The following is a 21567-nucleotide window of genomic DNA, read 5'->3' as shown; positions in this document are numbered from 1 at the left end:
TTAAAAATACACTGCATATTACATAGCTCCAAGAAAGCATTATTTGACTAGCTATATCCCGTGTCCCATGGAAAATACTGCCCATTCCGGGATAAAATATAGCTTACTAGCCGTTTTCCCCCGGTTTCACCCGCGTCCCGTGGTAACTACTGCCCATACCGGGATAAAATATAGCCTATGTTACTCGTGGATAATGTAGCTTTCGAATGGTGAAAGAATTTTTAAAAACTGTCCAGTAGTTTTTGAGCCTATTCATTACAACCAAACAAACAAAGTTTTCCTCTTTATAATATTAGTATAGATGTTACTTGGAAAAAGTGTAGCTTTCTGAAAGTGGAAGAATTTTTCAAATCGGTTCGATTGTTTGGGAACATTTATTTATAGTGGTGAAAAAACAAGCAAACAAATGTTTCCTGTTTCTTATATTAGTATGGATATATATTTGATATTTGATGATTACATATTTTCATATCCTGTTATTCAACGACACTGGTATCATTGTCGATTGTAGCCAACCAATAAAACAAAATCATAAGTAGTTAATAATTTATTACATTTTATAATACATTGTAAAATTACAAATAAATACAACAATGATATATTTATATTCAAGCAATGTTGCGACGATGGCAAATAATTTGGCACAAAATTGTATAAGCTTTCGCGTGTAAGGCCGGAGCTATACAGATTACCTTTTTAAGTGTAATTGTCATACTTTTACGAATGAATACAATGTTATAATTATTTTAGTTCTCGTAGCTTACACATTTGTTCTGCAGAATAGGACAGATTGATTCAGTACAAAAACAATAATAAACTTCGATTATATAAAAGTGTTTCATGATTTGAATAAAGAGAATCTCAGATTGAAACTAGTGAGATAAAGATAAAAACATAACCTTTCGTCGATCGTTTTCACACTCGCAGGTTTTCTCGTGAAAATCTGCTAGTTTGAAAGCGCTCTTATAAAGCACCTTAACTACAACTATTAGGATAACATAATTGTAACGAATGACACAAAAGCTTAAAAAACATCGCAAAATTATGAAGATTTTATATTTCAATTAAATAATGATTAAGTAGATATTTATATTATGTATATTTAGAATAATAGGACATTCCTTAATATATAATAATTTTTATCTTAGATATTTATTTAGATTTTTGCAAGTTTACTAGCATTTAAAGTGCCAAATGTTTATTTTTATTTACTTAAAATTAAAATATAACAGAAATCACAATAATAGTAATTAATCTAGATACTAAACACATAATAATTGGAATAACTTAAAATAAAAATTGAATTAAAAATTAAATTGGCAATTTTGAGCAAAAAAAAATCTAAATAGAATAGTATGCCACATAAAAAAACAGTTTTACAGTAACAATAAGAAAAGTTTTTAAGGTTTTCTATACACTGAACATCTTACAAAAAGTGTGTATTCAGTAAAATAAACGCAATGATTGCACCACATTTTTTGATAGTCGGTTAAAACATTATATACAATACTTTAGTATCAAATTGCTTACAGCTTCTAAAATAAGGCCGAAAGCTTTAAACTTCTAGATTTTTCTTCACATAAGTTATACAGTATGTTTATGAACGTTTTCAGTACTGCTGAAAGTAGCAAAAATGAGTGTTTTTCAATACTCTTGAATTGGCCTTTATAGTTGCTCTTATCTAGGGATTATATAGGGTGACTGGTAATTAATGGCAGACAGCCAACTTGAACAAATGTTTTTACTCATGACTGATTACAAAAAATAACCTGAAGAAACTTTTTTTTTATATTCATTAGTTCAATCACAGTAGCAAAACAATACCAGCTGAGTACCAGTACTTTACAAGAAGCAACCGCTTATTTGACCTCCTCAACCCAGTTACCCGGGCAACCCAATACCCGCTCTCAGAGTGCAAAACGGGATGTCTGAAATTTCGGAGTGCAGTTCAAAGTTTTTAACAGATGTTATTTTGATTAAATTAATAAGTATAAAAAGTTTCTTTTGGGAAAATTGTCTCTAATCATGAGAAGAAACACGTGTTCAAGTATAGATCACCAATTACCACTCACCTTATAAAAAACTGGACTGAAATCCGTAGTTTTAAAATTTAGATTACGCTTGCAAAATTGCTTTTCCTAATCAAAAGCGAGCTACTGTTTTTATACAAAATATTAAATTGGGGAATTATGCGTTTTAAACAATTAACTATACGAGGTGATAAGAGTATTTTTAGTACAAATATGTGCAAACTACGTGATTTACGGATTTCTGCCCAGTTATATAAATATTTTGGATAACAAATTATGAAGGTGTATTTGAATAATGGTCGAATACTTAAACGCCACACAATTTTAAATAGAAGGTTGAGAAAATAATTCATGTCTTTAGTTTCATTTTTAACTAGCTGCCACAGCGGTTTCACCCGCGTCCCGCGGCAACTATTCCGCGCACCCAGTTAATATAGGCTATAACAATAGCCTTTTCTAAAACATTCTTAAGTGTGACTGAGTTACATGATGTCTGAACAGTTCTTGATTGAGTGGCGTTTCAGTATTCGGTCGTTACTCATATAACCTTGAAATGGTTGAAAGTTGAATCTCATTTTAACAATGTACCTATACGTTATTAAATATTGTTGACTAAACGTCAATATAATGCAATATGCGAGTGTATATTGTATATATAACATGTCATGATACGTACTGCGTATATAGTGATATTATTCCGACATTTGCAACAGTGAGTTTATAGTCGCATCCTTGTTACCGCCGTTGGCTTCCAAAACTGATTTTATCACTTCCTTGTCCATGCTTGGGAACATTTCTTCGATCTGAAAATTTATTAAGGGCGATGTTAAAAAAGGTCCCATTTAAATAATGGACTTTAAAACAGCTTCAAATAGGTAATGTCAAAGATATCGAAAGTTGAAATAATACTATGCTGCCGGCTCTGCGTACTTAGTTCTTTATCTATTCATTCATCATAACGCAACTTGCCAAATGCCAAAATAGCATGCTATTTAAAGCGCTATCTTCTTTATAAAAGATGACTGTATTTAAAAATAAATTTGCTTTTACCGAGCTTGGTTTCTAAGGCGCTCATAACTTTACGTATAAGGTTAATAAGTTTGCAGAAATAATATTGCGCAATTGGACGCCCAAAGTCCTGATTGGTAGAAACAATCAAAGGATATCCTTTCGAGGATACCTCTCGAGGTGTTGAGACAAAATAGAGGCCTTCCTTTGTCTAGCAGTGGGACAGTTCGGGCTGAGAAAAAAAAAGATAAATGATCGTCAAGGGACCGGCTAAGAACAGCTCGTGTTTCATCACATACCTGTTGCAATTGCTCAGCAGTGATGGGAGGCGGCTGCATCTGTTGCATTTGCTGTTGTTGCTGCATATGCGGCTGCGGGGCGGGGTACATCGGCATGGCGGCGTACCCCATGCCGGTGCTAGGTACCACCAGCATGGGGGGGAATGTTGCTACCGCTGCTGGGCCCACCTGGGGAACATGGGGGAGATTAAATTAATGATCTCCTCCTTATCGATTTCGATAACGGCGGCCCATGGCAAATTCACCTCTTAGCGTGAGCCCTGTGATGTGACTGGCCAAGCATATTTAGGTATATTGGAGTAACAAAGGTTGTTGTGGTATAGAAAGATTTCCTACCTCTGTAGTATATTTCATTTTCGTCTGTGAAGTCGTTAGAAAGTTACAAACTTAGGCCCAAGATTACGGACAATTTCGAAGTCAGTTCTTTTAAAAATACAGATGTTTATGTTGTCGATGAACTTGGTAAATACTGAGATTGTAAGCACCATAGTGATATTTTACGGTAAACTTAAAGGAATTTTGTATACTTACAGAGTAACTGAGGACCAGGTTGATTACACCCTCTTTTCCATCTCCTTGTTTGCCATTGAGAGCAAACCAATTGTCAAATGTTTCTCCCTGAAACAAACACATTTTTAATGAAAACCGGAAAATTGTAGGCGTAAAAGTATCCTATGTCTGTCTTCTGGTTTCTAAACTATTCCTATTTCCTTACCAATTTTTCAGTGAAATTGGTTAAGCCTGATTTCTTTTATGTCCTCGATATTTTATAGTGATTTAAAATTTTCATTTTTTTGTAACTGAATTGTTAGTAATATATAGAATACGGGCTTGTTTTTATTGCAAATGATCTAAAAAAAAAGAAGTCTCTGTTTTAATAATGAAACGTGGCATATGTTATTATGCTTACTTGTAAAACAGCTGGTGGTATGGTGATATGTGCCCAAGCGACCAGCTCGTCCATTGTGAACGAGCATTCGTCGAAGATCTCCAAGTAGATGGAGTTCACACCGGGGGGCAGCAAACTAAAGAATAAAAATGTTTAAGCAGTTTCAGACAGCATGACAAAACATAGTATTATCTTCTATACTAATATTATAAAGAAAAAAATGTATTTTTATTGGATAAAAAAAAAAAAACTATTAGACCGGTTTTAATAATTCTTTCACCATTAGAAAGCTACATTATCTACGAGTAACTCAGGCCATATTTTAACTCGGTAGCCCGGGCAGTAGTTCTCACGGGACGCGTGTGAAACCACGGGAAAAGAACTAGTTTTTTTTTTATAAATGAGGAGTACTAGAATACTAGCCTTTGTCCCGAAACTGGTACTCCACGGTCTGAGGGAATTACCTCCCGGATAATAAGTTTACTATATTCATTGTTCTATTGTTCATACTTGTATGGAACTCGAAGTCTTCATAAAACTATTATACCTATCCTGTTTACGGTTTTGGTATGTGACTATTTGTTTCCTGAATAAAATAAATAATAATATTGTCTGTCTCCATTTTTCATCTGTCTAAGCACCCAAATATTCATCTCAAAACGAGAGTTTATTTGATAGTATGATGGTTTGCTTGAACATGCTAATATTAGAAATTTTCGATTTGAAAAAAAAACATTACAGTGTTAGATAGCACATTTATTCTTTATCCAGGTACGCAGAGAAGTTCCTACGAGACAGGTGAAACCGGCGGCAGCTGGCAATTTATTTATTTTTTCTTTTTTTATTAAAGATTATTTTTTCAACATACCAGTGAATAACCTTGTTCCATCTGGGCGTCCTACCGCCGCTGGGGTCGGTGTGAGTCTCGTATATGCAGTGCCCCACGCGCAGCCGCACGTACGGGTCCATGCGCGTTAGACCTGCAGAGAGAAATGGTTAAGTTTATATTTGTTTATAAAACAATTGTACATAGCTGTTTTTCTGGGAAGGCAGCAGTTTGAATCTAAATAGACAATAGACATATATGTTTCCACTATTGTATAATTATCTGAAGCACTCATGAGTCATAGTATTATGGTTGTTCTAATGTTTTCAGACTATGGATGGGATATTCATTAGGTACGTTTGAATGTCAGTAAATGTAATGAAAGAAATTCGAATTTAAATAGAAACAGCAAAAAAGGGATGGACATAGCTGCCGAGAAAAAAACCCTATAAATAAATAAAATAGGTTGTTAGACAAATTACATTTTCTAATAAAATATTGTAAAACTATGAAAACTTACCATAATTTTTAGATAGTTTAGCCTGTGCTATCGTGATGCTCAACCTTGCTGTTAATGGGGGACCAGCAGGTGGTACCTGGAAATAATCAACAAAACTCAACTTAATGAAACCAATTGTATTTGGCATAGTTCCCAAAACTAATGATGATAGTCACTCAAATGAGTATGATGTATCTAGACTCTATCTGTAAACATAGGTTGCATTTCTTAGTTTTTAACTAAATAGGCAACGAGAAGGGCGAGTAAAGAAAGAAGAAAAAAACAAAATACACTTATCAACACAAGAAATATTAATTATTAAAATAACAAATAAAGTCGTAAACACATAGTTTTCACTACAATAGCAAATTTTTCCCCTGGCCTACTGCCAATATAAATGTGCACTGATAGATTCAGGCCGTCCTGGACTTAAGTACTTTTCCAAACATTTGAGGGCTTACTTGAGCTCCACATAACTGCTGTTGAAGAGCGAGGGCCGCCTGGTAATCTGCATCAACAGTGTCGGTAGCTCCATCAGCACGGAGGAAGCCCGCAGGAAGGGGGCCTAAGAGCACCTGCAAGGGAAAACTTTAAGTTATGTAGAATAATTATATTGTGTGGATTAAAGCTCAATCCTTCTCCGTGTGAGAGGAGGCCTGTGCCCAGCAGTGGGACGATGAAAAGGCACAATTATTAATATAACAGGAACAATTATTTTGGGTACTGCGGTGGGATATCAAAAGTGCTGATATGAATTCTAAGTAAGTGATGATATGATTTTGGACTCATAGCAGTAATATCTATTTTTTTTTATTTATTCTTATTGGCTATCCATAAAAAAACAAGATTGTTAAAGAACCTCTTATAAAAAAGCAAGAAGTTAAAATTAATAATCATAGATATTTGAAATATCTTTTTATTTAATGTCTGTATGATGATGAATAATTTAGTGGTCACATGACGTTTTTTAATTAATGTACATTTAGAATAATGATTGCATAAAAAAGAAACTTGGTAACGAAACAGACTGACATTATTATTACACAATATTATACATTTAAAATTAGGAATGCTGTTTTTGTACAAGTTATAGTAGTTAGAGTATACAAAAAAAAATCTCTGTCTTGTTATGCAAGTCTCATATTAGTATTTACCAATACCATTATAAAGGAAAACTATAATAAGACCCCATAGAGATTTCATTACATCATCAAAAAAAGACAAACTAACTAATCTATAAAAAAAAAGTCTGTCTGGCCTGTAGACATGTTTCAATAGATCTTTTTGGTATGCAAATAAGGTGACATTATAGACTATTTGGAGTTTTATTATATTTCTAATTAAGTATTGCATAACATTTAATTATACTAAGTTGTTGAAGAACTAAAATGTTTCCTCTACTTAAATAGTAGGTATTTTAAGTATATATGTAAATACATCTCATGTATGATAAAAATATATGAATCACTTTGTACTCCTGCCACAATATACCTGAACTTATCTACAACTATTGATAACAAGTTGATTCACCATTTTGTACTTAGGCTTATCAGTCTAATTTAATTAATTCAATTACTAAATTTTCATATAGGTCCAATTACTCACCAAATATACTCAAAAAATAACATAAAGAACGGTATTTTGTATTAAGGGTTATTGACCTTCCTTTGTGTGAAAACATTTTTCAGGAATCCCTAGACGAGTCTGGAAAATTCCCAGCTACGCAAATCAATACAAATTACGCTCTAATATTGCTTACAGCAAAACAAGATTCTTTTGTGAACGAAAACCGGTTGACAAACTTGTATATGGTCACAAAACAACGTGCATTAGCATAATATTTGACAAAAATAATAGCGAAAACAATGATTCACCCTTTTGCGAATAGTCGTTCAATAAAAATAATAACTATATTCTATTACTCGTTAATATTGCTGCTACGTACCCTTCGGCGGCGTTCTTCTGTCGGCATTGTCGAAGTCATGTTTGCTGAATTATGCTGTTAATGCTGTATTAATCTACACAAAGATGAAAATATATTGAAATAATATTATCGCGAAATTTTGTGCAAACAAATACGAGCGAGAGTCAAGTCAGAGACGTCACGAAATAATTTGACAGTTGCTAGGGATGTGCCATAATATCGCAAAGAATAACCGGACTTCAAAAGCTAGTGATGACTAACTTATGTTTAAAAATAGTTAAAATTCAGAAAGCGGTTGCTGATCAAATAATATTCAAGACAGAAGTAGAAGACAGGAATACCTGATTACTTTATCTGCCTCAGCTTTCCCGAACTACGTTGGATCGCCTTTCTGTTTAATAGTAGTAGCTGAGAATTTAACGTGCCCTACGAAACCCGGCAGAACTTACGAAGAGAAAGACTAGCCATAACACGACTGACCGTACCTATCATTATTACTATACGGCTATTATCATTATACGGCTGCCCGGCTGTTAAGTTACCAGCTTCTCTCCACTCCAAGAGCTGATGAAAATCTTGTTCATGTCTTAAATTCCCAGATCATATCGTAGATTATATGGAGTTCATTGAATACATACAACAACATACTTATTTGAGAACTGTTCGAAACACACTCAAACAAATTCTAGTGAGAATTACGCGTGCTTATAATTTTAATTGCAGCCTTGATATTACTATGTGAATTAATCTATAATCTAATCTAATGTTATAAAATGTTACCTTAAAATTATTATAGTATGCCATTATGGCGGGTCATAGCTGTGTGCAATTTAAAAACCATGTAACAACTCACTGTTTACCTATGTACCACAATAAAGAATATTTGTATTTGTCTCTTTAATGCGTAGCGCGTAGATCACCAGAAAGATGCAAATCATGAGCCAATCAGTTACCGAATTTAGAACATCATTTGGAACTCGTACTTTTGATAATCTGTGACGTCTACAGACTGTTTTTGTTGGCAAATGTGTCAGCTGTCAAATCGAGATAATCTTGCAAACTGTAAGCAAACTTTTGGTTTGATTTTTCTGTTTGTGTTGGTTTACTTGTTGAATTAAGACTCAAAAGTACTGTTATATCGTTCGTTTGCTGTGTTCCAGACACTTTTGTGTTCGTGGACTTCAGTGTTTGGAAATTTATGATTCCTAAACATATGTTGACTTGATGTGAATTGGTTATTTTATCGATTTTTGTGACCTGCTGCTATGGATATCGTCAAAACACCTAAGGTAAGATTTAGTTTATTTCCTTATTTATACATTACGGTACTCGGAAAACCCCTCGTTGTGAAACTTTTGAGGGTTGCTGTGAATCGGAAGGCGTTTCTTATATTTTTCTAATTTCAAACTGAAAATGGAACACTAATTACTGGCAGATAGATAATGCAGTGCGTTTACCCACTATCCTGTAGGTACCACGATTATTTGGCCGGTGACCACTCCTGGAACCCAAAGAGGTATTGTTGTATTATGAACTTTTTGACTGCAATGACAATGGACATTCATGCTATTGTGAATGTTGATAAACTTATCTATATGTACCTACTCCTCTTATCTTGTAGAGAACAAATGCGGCTAATAGAACATTATCCTTTATTAAATTATAGTAATTTATTTCATATTTTCTGATTTTATACAAATCTAGCCTATTAAGTACAGGCTGGCATTTGTAAGTAATTCTCCATCATCATCTCAGCTATAGGTTGTCCAGCGCCCATACATACAAACAAAGGTCTCCTACAAGTTACAACAATCCAGCTGGTGAGCAAAGGCCTAAAGTTGGCCACAGTTAAGTTTTAACAAACAAGGATGTAAAATACTCTCATTTTACTTCCTACATTACTTACATTTTCAAAAACATGTAATTCAATCATACACAGATGTTTGCAATAAATCAGATAAAAGCTGCGAGTTAGCACAAATTCACGAGTTGCTACATTTACTCTGCATCAACTGCTTGACATTGACAACCAATTTATTTCTATGAAACTGAAAGATTGGTTTCACAGGAATTAATTGCCAATTTGTCATTTCTAAACTTTGCATCAATTGCTTGATAAATATTTGATACACATGATTTTTTTATGTAAATGAAGAAATAATGTACTCACTACTCAACTAGGTTTTGATGTAAAAATAAAACTTTATAAACACTGTAGGTTGAAAAAAAATCCTAATAATATATTACATAGTTAATACGCTACCAGGTTAACATTAAACACTCAATTTTTAGGCATAATGTACAATATTGACTAAATATTCTTCTTTAAATGGAGACTGTATTGTATGCAATTTGACAATGTAACATCTTTTAAAAATCATAAATACTACACTGGGCCAAGGACAGTGCCTTGAGGCGCTCCAGAGTGTAAATAAATCCAATAAGTTTTACTCTTACACTGTAGTCTCAATTTCCATATTTTTCCAATTTTAGAACAATAACATAATGCAGGTTTTATTTTACAGATAATTTCTTAATATACTTGCAGAAATAGTTGCTAATTAACTACAATAAGTCTCTCAAAGGCTTATCCTAGTTTTGTTGTTTGGCAATCTTAATAACTTACCTGTCCCATGAGTCATATGTGATTATGTGATAGACACTGGTTGCTTAACTCTTGTGTCTGCATCGTAGATAATAAAGTGCTCAATTTATCCAGAATTCTCAAAGAACAATAGCCTATTTATTATTTCCTTGAGTGGTACATTATCTAAATTGTCCACTCATATCTATTTATTTAGCCCAACAAAAGTACCTCATGATTCATAAATGTATGACACGTCCAAATAAAAGGCTTATCACAAGTCCTGATTAATATGTCTGACGTCGTTGTATGTTCAGCAGACAACGGGAGAGTAGTTACCACCCCAAATAATTAATTGCACTCTGATGCGACATAATAGTCAGTAATAACAACACACGTGTGTTTGTAATTCGGAAATGGAAAATAAATTGCGGAAATACCCTCATCTCTGTCACACTTCCGAAGAAGTCGCAGTGTTATCTCTTTTTCCCGCGCATGCTCCGAAAGCCTGAACTCTGCCCTTTGCCATTTCATAATACACCCTAGTAAGACACAATAGAGCGTAACATCGTTTGGACGACACCCCACAGGTCTCCAAATGCGAATATTTTGACGATAAATAACTAAGATTCCCGATTACTGTCAGTTGAATTCGCGCCGGCACCAAGATTAGACGCCTTTTTGGTAAAACGCGGGAGTTTTTGACTGTAACAAAAAACATAGCGAGCCCCTTCCGCAACTTAATTGGAAAAGTTCTTTATCTCTTACAGTCGTTGAAATGTAGAGCTTTCTCCCTGACACGGATTTGAATTAAAAGTTTCCTTGACTCAATATATATTTGTGAAAAATAATGAAAACAATGAAACTGACGGGAATTCTGTGTTAACTTTGGCTATTAATAAAACGAACCGGGTCCTCAAGAGAAAAAGGGTTTTCTTTTAGAGAAAATTTCAATGAAATAAAGTTTCGAAGTATTTTCGGTGCGGGAAGAATGGCGCTTAGTTCGTTAAATCCATCAAACATGCTTGGGGAGCTTGGCCGGCTAGCCAGTTGGTTGAAAGGCGACTGCCTTGCTCCCGAAGAGTATGCTGGTCTTGCTGTCACTGAGAAGGTGAGGCTAGTTTTTAATAAATCTTTACATATAAACCTCATTTCAGAATAGTTCTTAAGTAAACCTAAGTGCAATAAAAGTTTTGATGCGTATGTGAAAAGCAACTTATCAGTAATACAGCTTTTTTTAGCTACGTCAGAATATCTCAAGGCGCGCGGCAACAATGGTTTTTTTAATAAAGCGAGGAAATAGGGACCGCTTAAGTACTACTTACTATAACAACCATTACGATTTGCTATTACTTCCTTGTTTATTTTTATTGGATTTCGAGAGGAATCTTATTACTGTTGAAATAATTTTAGCTACACCAAGGAAGGATGCTTTTATCCTAAACTTGGCCTTTTCAATTATTGACTTTGTATCACAAAGTTGGTAAGGTCATTTGTAAGACCGAGTGGTCTAAACTCATTAGTTTACACTTTACTAGAACAGATTAGCCTTTGCGTGTTTACTGACTATTCAGTCTTAATCTCGAATCAGTATCGGTCATTTATCATGTAGCTCCTTATCATGCAGTCCATTAAAGTAGGCTTTACAAATTAAAAATGTTAATTCTGGTTGATAATATTATTCCATTTTAAAGAACTTTCAAAAACGAAAACGTTAAGTTCACATTTATGGAAACTGAAGAATGTACGAGTCCTAAAAATTCCCTGTCAGAACTGAAACAAAACATAACAAAGCTACTAAAAAGCGAATTTGAGATTTCTCAAATAACTATTAACGAGTTACGAAATCATATCGATATAAATATACAAAAGAATATTCTAGTATCATAACTTCATGGAAAAGCTTCACCAGGTTTTCTGGAAGCATTAAAACCTTCTTGGAACCTCGCCTACACAGAACTACGGACTTCCAATGGTCTGCATTTAATGGCCAGTGTTCGTTTACACGATTTATGAGACTGTATGAAGAAAACTCCGTTCGATGCGGTGACCGACGTACCAACGCAAAAAGTCGCACTGAAAAGCAATAAATCAAACGAAGCTATCAAGCGACTTTTTCTAGAGATTTGTAGATTGCTTGTGAGTATAAATGGAACCTTAGAACTATACTTAGTGACATTTGAAACACAGGCGAACATTAGCCGTTTGGTCAACAAACACCAAATCAATGACAATTGATCGATATTGTATGCCACTCATAAATCGAAAAGAACTTTATTTTCACTGGAATTGGCCAAGTCTTTCGATTTCAATCGGGCAATACGCCAAATCCGTGATAGAAAGACCTAATGACCTAAAACTAGGGTTGTCTTCTGTATGAATGCTTCGAAATGGACTGACTTAATTTATGCCTCCAATGTAAGACTATGTCAACAGTTCCTAGTAAAAGACAATAATAAGAACGCAAAATTAAAAGATCCGATGTCGCAATATTGTCTTAACTAAAATTAAACTGTCAAGGTAGACCTAGAAAATCCCTTTAAAAAGATGATATTTTGTTTCGAGTACCAAACGATAACACAACGAAAGAAGAACTTTCATACACCCAACATATTGCTCATTTACTATCAGACATTTTGAAGTATGTATAGTGCAGAAATTCGGTACATCTAATGGCTCGAGGGTCGCAAACACTGGACATTGGAACGCCCCAAGGCACGTACGGCAAAAGATTGATAGCGCTCTTGTTGTGACACACTGAGCTGTCGTGTGCAGCCGTAACCTACTAACGGCGGTAATGCTTTTCCTTTAAGAGCATTATGTCCCGGACTGTATCTTCATAGAATGGTTTGAAGACACTTTTAACTTTCTTGGATAGGACTCGAAGCTTTTACGTTTGGACATGATCACGGAATTCTTTAGTTAGATGTAGAATATAATGGACTCGCCATCCTTTGCTTAAATGATACATTATTTAGACTGTAATATTTTCAAAGCGTTTTGAAATTCTGAACTAAATTACTCTGAACTTCAGACAACAAATAAAGCTACATATTCTCCAAATCCCTCTGTAATCAACCTAAAAGACAAAGTTTTCAAACGAAATACGGATTGCGAAGCCTTAAGTCCCCAATATGTGGCTTGACCCGTACACTTTGAGTATCGCGATTACGTCTAATCAGATGGGCTGGGCCCTTTTACTGGCTTTAACCCAAAGCAAATAGCTACAGAAGGCAGACCGTGTATAATTGGATGAATGAAGTTTGTGTTCCTAGTCGTGCATCGAAAAGGCCATGAGACAAGCTTTCATTGGAATCCGCTCTCACCTCTAACGAAGTTTCGATTGTTGCAGCCGTACGAGCATTCGGAAACAACTCTCAAAGCCAATCATTATTCACTAGTACCGAATCTATGCTGCTTTCATACCTGTCGTTTCGCGAACTGAACTCACTGATGGAATCCATACCCATTACAGTTTCACGTATTTCAACTATGTCAAGGCCTTTATGCAAATTGTTAATATTCGCCATCATAGCTTCAGTACATTAATATTTATTAAGTAGACCTTCTGAGGCATTAATGCGGTCTCCCTTACATGTCGCGTCGCCTTATCTATGGTTCCTTGCTTCACGGCTGAGCGACTTGACGTCTCGTTATTGGTTTTCACGATTCATTGAGTCCCGTTTCTCTCGGAATATTTTTAGTCATATTACTTGGAAACCCTTGTATTGGTTTGCGGGTTAATCGCCTGTCATCTTGGTGAGAGTTTATTTTATGACATTTGGGACTAATATGTGGTTTCATTTAGATTTATTTATTCTATTGCTATTTGATACATAGCATTATTTGTGGGATTAGCTTTTCAAATGCTTTCATTTTTGCTTTTATCTGAGCTCTTACCTTGGAACTTGTGTAGAACCTTTACAAGCTTTAGCAATTGCTACGCATGACGGTGTCTCATGAACTTGGAGCGCATCTTAAGAAACAAACGGTACTGCGGTAAGCCGCTCGCACCACTCTGAGATTATAACCGGCTTTAAAATTAATAATCATCACGGTCGTTTTCCTAGGAGAGTTCAACAGAAGTGGACACTATCAATGGTCTTAGTTTCAAGCTAAGTTTTATTATTACACGTATACTTTTTACCCGTCCTGTATAGTTGAATAACATAAAAATAAAATCATGGTAATCAAAGCAGTACAGCTTTTATGAATATTTTCCAGCGTAATTCAAAAACTTCTAGAAATTACCAACAAACAAATTTACCTCATAATAAAATGTACACGGCAAATATCACCGTGATTCAGTAAAGTGCCTTCACAAAGCCGAAGCTTAACAAGCGTAATCAAAGCTGTACAAAGACTGGAATGTTCTCTGTGACATAAAGAACGTACTTGCCTACATTTTGTACTACCTGTTGCTTGAATAGATACTTCATTTAATTAGCGTACCTCGTAGAAAGAGCGTCGATACTTGACCCGTTTTACTTCATACCTAGTACTTGGTATATCTAGTTACCTATATCTAGGTATCTATATGTATGGTATAACCGCTGATATTCATTGAAGTGCCCTGATAATAGAACAATGAACTTCAATTAGATAGGAAAAATGGATTATCGAAAACAAAGCTGTTATGTGTTCTAAAGAGTTTGGGTATCATGAAATATAAATGTTATGAAAACATTATTATACTATCCCCTTCGGGCGTCATGTTATTTACTATCAGGTTAATATCACGATGTTTCTTATTTACTTATCCAATGTTTGTATTGGCTCCCAGCATAAAATTAATTAAAAGGCCTGATTATAAGCACCCACATGTTTTTAACGTGGGTGTTAGTATCTAAGTAAGTTTTTATTCAACTTTTTACTCTTTTATTTCTATAAGCTACATTATTTGATAAAATATAACTACACTATGTCATACAATATTACATTATATATGTACATATTTTTTAAATCCCCGTTTGTCTCAATACCACATGTTCGAAATAAAGTCAAAATCGAATCTGCATAAGTAGAATGCATTGAATAAAAATCCATCTTTAATAAACTTCATGTATTTCCAATACGTGCCATACATCATACATGAGCATAAAACACTATTCGATATTAAGTTTTCAATTTGATCTTCATGACCTGTAACTTTCAGTATAATCTTTGACGATGAAGCATTTTGTTAATGAGCATGATATCATACTTTATCATTTTGCTGTCCATTGTAACAATAGTACCTACCACTTAACTAAGATTGGAAATATCGATTCCGAAACTTATTGTTTGCGCGAACTAGTCATAAATATCGATTATTCGAGGCACAGCCTTTGTTGTGTTAATCGATGTTGCTTTTGTAATACTATGGACTTTCTCCATTTAAAGAGGAAACAACCGCATTGCTTATTCTTTAAACTATTTTTGTTGCTTTGGTTTTGACCAGACAACCAGTCCCGATAGCATAAAAAACAGCCTCAAAACCAAATCATCAGGATCTATTGAAAATATTCCAAATGGAGTTTCCCACGGACCCTTTTCCATTGAACCAATACTTTAGATCAAGTCACTTGACATTAATCTTAAAGGCTTAAAAGGCCTCTTCCAAATAAAAAACAAAAGTACTCATCAGTGCTTCGGAGCTTCTACACTTGTAGTAACAAAGGAAACTTATTTCATAACGATCTATCATTGAAAGTCTGAACTTTATAAGTCGTAACGCAATAATTGACAACCGTCGGGTCTTATCTTGTACCTCAATCGCTATAACATTTAAGGACTTATAAAGTCATAATAACAGTCAAGGGCCACTGCTGAAATTACAACAACTTTTGAACAGCTTTGAGTAATGATTAAGGATAACAACTCTAAGGGCTTAGCCCCGCCCTGTAAATCGGATTACTGATTGCTTAAATATGTTAATCAGGTCACCTGATATTTCGACGTTAACTTCAAATGAGATCCACATTGCAACTGGATATACTTTAATTTTTACGAAGCTCTCTAGAAAACGAATGCTGATTCCGATAATAGTATGCTATGCAGCCCGATCAGAATGCGTTTATTCTAGAACATTCTAATCACGTTCCAATCGGTTCGTCTGCATTGGTGCCTTGAAATCAAATGGCGAAGATAGGGTCCGCACCTTACGTAATTCAGCACCCGCGAGGTTCAAGGTATTGTGGAATTGCTCCAGTTTTCGCCTTAAACGGAATGTCTCCGGAAAGTTTATGCTTGAAATGTTTTATATTCCAGTTGTGCCAAATTGTAGGAAATAAGTTTTGTGCGTCTTCATTTTAAACCGTTTGCTCTTATTTCCTGACGTTCGGTACTTTTGGGAACAGTAGTAATGGTACACTTAGTGAAAACATTGTATGTATTATTTTCCTATAACTACATATACTAGGGATGAACAATTTTACTGCGTCAATGGCTATGGTGTTTGCTATACGTAGTTCTTATAGCCGACTTCAAATATGAAACCGATGTTTGTGTCGTTATTTTCCATTAGAGCATATTGGCATGTTATGTTAGCTCGTAACACCCACATCAAAATACACAACAGGTATATTTACTATATCGAATTAACTGTCTAACCCACCAACAATCGGTCGTTAATTAATTAATTAAAAGTCGGTGGTATCATAAATTGACTTAGAACAAACCTATTAGTTCCAAGGTCCGACTGTGCCTACAAAGCTACCAGCTTACTGAACCAGCAAAATATTGGTTTTGTGGACCTATAACACCTTTATGTATATTTTTGTGATTATGAAAAATAACTGTCATTTTAGTATTCCCTGCTAGTCTCTTGAGAATTTTATGTTTATAAAAGCTTTTTCTGCTTTCGTGTTCGCAATTTTAAATCTAGGACATCATGACGATATTTTCTTTCTGTTTATGAACCACCGGAGTCGCCAACATAATTTACTGCTGTGTATCGTTGTGTAAATTAGGAGCGAAACAAAATACACAAAAGAGAAGTACACACACTAAAACAGCTTTTTCGAGACTAGCCAAAATGATTCTCAGAATCAGAAATTGCTCAATGTTATATTGACGTCGTTGTAATTGTATCGAACATCATTAGTTCACTAACATCAATATCTATAATTCTTAGCTTGCCTCTAGTTACACAACTTTTCCCTAACACAATTTTTGTTCTACGAAAAATGTTCAGTGGAAAATGTATGATATACCTAAATCCTGATAAAGACCAGATATTCATGCAAAATAGGTCTATCTAAGTTTGTTTGTATACGGTTCACGTTTGAAGGGTTATAGGGTTATATTTATTTTGTGTGTGCAAAGGTCTTTATCGCTCAGATTCGTAGGCACGTACGTTTTTCTTTGAGAGCGTGTTTGTTTGATGTCTCGCCACGCCTTTGTTTGTAGCACACCTTTTGTCATTTACTGCGGTTACTGAAATACTGACTACATTCCTTTGTAAGAGGTGAGGTGAATTAATTACTAGACCCCTAGCGTAATGGACATTGCTTATTCTATTCAGTGTCTGTAAACTTGTTTTCATGTTATTTATATAAGGTTTTTATTCTAAATTTATAAAAGCCCCTTTGCATTTGAGTAAAGAAATGTAAGCAAAACTTTCTTCTCTCGGTTACCTTTAATATTTCTTGAAGGTTATAAATGATACGTAAAATGACATAAAACTCCCGGAAATCATAAAGTTGGTGAAATGCTCTCAGATATGAGGAAGATAGCTGTCAGCAGCCATTTGAGCTGACGGCGAACATTAATATCTGACGGAAGGAAGTTGGATTAGAAAAAGATTTGCTGATGATTTGCTGAACTTGCACAAACGTGACCTTTGTATACAGAGAAAAGTATAAATCTTATCAAAATTGGGCGATGAGCCCTCACTTGTGAGATATAAAATATTTAATAAAGATCAGAGGCTGCGTTTTAAATCACTTATTTCATAGGTAGCTTGTAAAGCGCAGTGACGCAGTTTCAAGAGCTAATAATTTGATGTAATATTTTTCGCAAAATTTTTATGATTTTTGTGCCGGCTACAAGAGATTTTAATAATATCTTAGACCACGTAGTCTTAAGAGGTAGCCGATACCTAAACCCTATGTCTGGCATTTGATCAGTAATTCCAATATTAGCCTTTGGGAGGGCTAATAGTCTTGTGTACCCTTAGCCATGTGCCCTTTAAGTGACCGATGTGTCCAGCCAACGATCCGTTCATCGATTAGGGCCCAGATTGAATTTTATCCTTTAATATCCTTTTATTTTTCTAATCTTCGCTAGCTTGAAGCTCGTAACTTCTGGGGTATTAAGCTACAAAATTGCATTGTCTATACTTGCTGCGACTTTAGCAAGACTGACAGTTGATTTGAAAGTCTAGTGTTCATTTTTATTTGCCCAGGTTTCTAAGTCTCATTAATGGACATTCAGAAATTACATACCGATTTTCAAATCGACTCTCAGTTTCATCTGATTTCGTTCCAGTTTATTCTCTCTTATAGTCAAGTTTTTGTTACGATTAAATCCAGTTTCTTTGCGAAACGCATCCTCAATACGCCCACATCTGTGAACAAACTCAGGTTATTTGATATTAGTTTTATCTTCCGAAGTCTTAATATTACAACGTGCTCAGCAGAACTAGCAACTTTTCCTTACCAGAGTTTAGCGATGGCGTTGGTACTAGTTTCTGACTATTCAAAAGAGCTTGTTAAGGAGTTTGCGTGCAGGGAGTTTTTGGTTTGACTTCGAGTTTTCGAACTGGTTTAAACGTTATATCTTTAATTATATAATTCTGGTCAAACATGTTTTTGTTGAATATTAAAGAGGATTCCTTTCAGAGGGGTTACATTAGGAATTTCTTTCAACATATCCTTAGTTATACGTGCTTAACTATCGCGTGGGACTTCAAACAAACATTCCCACTAAGTCCTCTAGATACACCTCTGCTCAAAGGCAGAGAAAATGAGCATGACATTATACCAACGAGACGATCTAGCTTTTGAATTGTTGTTTTGGGACAACTCACTCAAATATAATACTGAATTCAGACTTCAACATATCAAATAGCTTTGTCTGGATTACAAGAGATGTTGACATTTCAAGTTAGAGGTTAGCTGTGGAATAACATCGCAATAATTTCGCTTTAGACCTTAAAATGGAATACTGAACTAATTCGACAGTTTGCTTTAAGTCTGCGTGTTTATTATTCTGTTTGACTCTAAATATAACTCGTGATTTAGGTTTGAATTTGTATAAGCCATAATAATCTTTTAAATGTTAAACTTTATCTGGCTGTTTGATAATGGTTTGGTAATCAAGCAAATCTGGGAAAGCTTTCATACGGGTGCTGATATCAAGTACTTAAAAATATTTGACTCGAGTACTTTTCTAATGGCCGTCCCCCATTTCTATCGTTCCATCGTCATTATATGATATGCTGTTGAGTTGCCTCGTTGGTCTAGCTGTCGCAAGTGCGGCTGCTGAGCACGAGGTCTCGGGTTCGATTCCCGAGTCGGGCCGAAATCGCTTTGTGGGTTTTAGAAGACTTTCACAAAGCAGCCCGGAGCCTGGAAGTTGGTGATTGATACACCCGTGCATCGGAGAGCACGTAAATGTCGGTCCTGCGCCTGATCTCTCTCCGGTCGTGTCGGATTGCCGTCCCATCGGATTATGAGAGTGAAGGAATAGGGAGTGCACCTGCGTCTGCGCAAATGCTTGTGCACTATAATATGTCCTGCGCAATTGGCTGATCTCCTTAAATGAGAACAGCCGCCGTAGCCGATAATCGGCTAGGAGGACATCATCATATGATATGCTGATTTGTGTGCAAGAGATATAATGTTGACATTAGCCTGATGCATAGTGTCAATTTTTCTCTCATAAATACAACCACAGATAGATAGAATACTGGGAACGACTGTTACCGATTCGGTATTTTCATTCAAATATTAGCTAATATACACGTGTTGTGCAAGCAAGACATGATATGAAATTCCAAAGAATATGCAGTTTATCTCTCCCAACTTATGTACTGCATTCACAAGTTCCACACAATCTTATGTATGAACATAAAATGGTACATAGCAGCATATAAGCGGCTAACGCTAGAGCTTTCGATAAAGAAAGAAAATCGCGTGCGGTTCAATATAATACGTCCCTCGGAAACACGAACAATTGGAAGATTTTCTCCGCCGCAGACCGCAGGGAGTTCCATAAAAACGTCTCAATATAAAAGTGTGGGTAATCGTAAAATCTTTTCCTTAGTGTTATGAAAGTAAAGGATAGTATGGTTGAAATGCTGCAAGCAAACAACATGGGTATTGGTTGTTTTGTTCTCATTGGTGGTTGGTTATGCTACTAGATTATGTTAATCTCTTCAAATTAAACCGAGCACTTTATATCCTCCCCACAATGTAACCGCATTTGAACAATTACTTTGTTCGAAATTCCGAACTGCGAAAATCCAACTCATTACTTAACAGAAACAGCCGAACATGGGATACAACAAACTATGTTAATTATTATCGACGGGCTAGCTTTAAACCCTTTTATCTGAGCACAATCCAGTTTCATTCGCTTTCGAATTAATCAGTTTTCAATGGAATTCGGATTATCTTCGTCAATGTCGGAGTTAGTTTTAATACCTATACGTTCAGAAATGTCAGTAACCTGGTGCATGTCAATACTGGTTGGGTCGCGACCTGTTTTAAAAATGTGAGATGAAAGGCAGGCGTGCACTATTGATTTATCTGTGGTGACAATGCTGCTAGTGCGAATGCCTTTGTGGCAAGAGCATTCATATTTTCGTGCGGGCCAATTTGGGATTTGGTTTGTCGTTTGTTCTGTTCGTGGAAAATTCGGGAAAAGTGAATCCCTCTTTTTTGTCTGTAATTGGAAACCGAATTATTAATAGAAACCCACGGTAATGATGATTGAGTAGACATTCGATCCTTAGCTTCCCCTTTTTATACCAGAATATCCTTTCATTATGAATTTTAATAAAGCTGAAACAATATTCCAAAACCTGCGATACATTTTCGACTTAACTGCATAGGTTTTTGTAACACAGTCAAGTATCGAATTTCGCTGCTCCGATGCATCTATGAAGCATGCTGCCTGACTGGAATATTCAACGGGTATCGTTGCTTCCCTCGAATCTACCGATATTTTGCATCTGCATACCAAATGTTTCACCGATCGATGTTACTGCTGCCTCGTGCAGTGTATTGCGTTTTAATTAAATATTTTGCACTGTCTGCTAGCTAATTATAAAGTCGATTACGGATGGGCTTGCCACAAAGTTTTTTCGTGGTAAGCAATGTGTTAAAGTTTCAAAAAGTTTGAACTGATAATTCTAAACATCAAAAATAATGTTGAAACAATTTCACATTTATTTTACTAATCAACATAAACAATAATTATTATAATAATCGTGGCTCTGAAAACCGATGTGTGTTGAATTGTAAATATGACTATTCCCTCATGTGTTTATCCAGACCAATAGACCGAAACCATGTTTAACAT

General features: G+C 35.2%; 2 protein-coding genes across 6 annotated transcripts in view; one reads left to right on the top strand and one right to left on the bottom strand.

Moving 5' to 3' along the window:
* Positions 1 to 532: 532 nt before the first annotated feature.
* Positions 533 to 10125, bottom strand: LOC110379776 (toll-interacting protein B). Of its 3 annotated transcripts, XR_010277396.1 has the most exons (9): positions 7497 to 7683; positions 6013 to 6126; positions 5573 to 5648; positions 5095 to 5206; positions 4248 to 4362; positions 3869 to 3955; positions 3338 to 3505; positions 2655 to 2833; positions 533 to 2614 (listed from the first exon to the last, which is right to left on the bottom strand). XR_010277396.1 is itself a non-coding variant. In XM_064039365.1 (8 exons), the coding sequence occupies exons 1-8, from the start codon at positions 10108 to 10110 to the stop codon at positions 2723 to 2725; spliced, it is 792 nt and encodes a 263-aa protein (XP_063895435.1). In that variant the 5' UTR covers positions 10111 to 10125; the 3' UTR covers positions 533 to 2722. The 3 variants fall into 3 exon arrangements, 2 of the variants coding, with proteins under 2 accessions (XP_063895435.1, XP_063895434.1); XM_064039365.1 differs by lacking the exon at positions 7497 to 7683 and adding an exon at positions 10102 to 10125 and having other exon boundaries at positions 533 to 2833; XM_064039364.1 differs by having other exon boundaries at positions 533 to 2833.
* Positions 8490 to 21567, top strand: part of LOC110379768 (myotubularin-related protein 6) — a 58622-nt gene continuing 45544 nt past the window's right edge. The window contains exon 1 of one of the 3 annotated variants that reach the window (XM_064039363.1): positions 8490 to 8764. In XM_064039363.1, coding sequence (XP_063895433.1) covers positions 8741 to 8764 — 24 coding nt within the window. In that variant the 5' untranslated portion in view covers positions 8490 to 8740. Of the gene's footprint in view, positions 8765 to 10705; positions 11171 to 21567 lie in introns of those variants that run through there. The other 2 variants (XM_021339565.3, XM_049841420.2) reach the window with 2 other exon arrangements.

This window comes from Helicoverpa armigera, chromosome 19 (genome assembly GCF_030705265.1).
Source record: "Helicoverpa armigera isolate CAAS_96S chromosome 19, ASM3070526v1, whole genome shotgun sequence".
Lineage (NCBI taxonomy): Eukaryota > Metazoa > Arthropoda > Insecta > Lepidoptera > Noctuidae > Helicoverpa > Helicoverpa armigera.
This window is presented reverse-complemented; position numbering and strand designations above follow the sequence as displayed.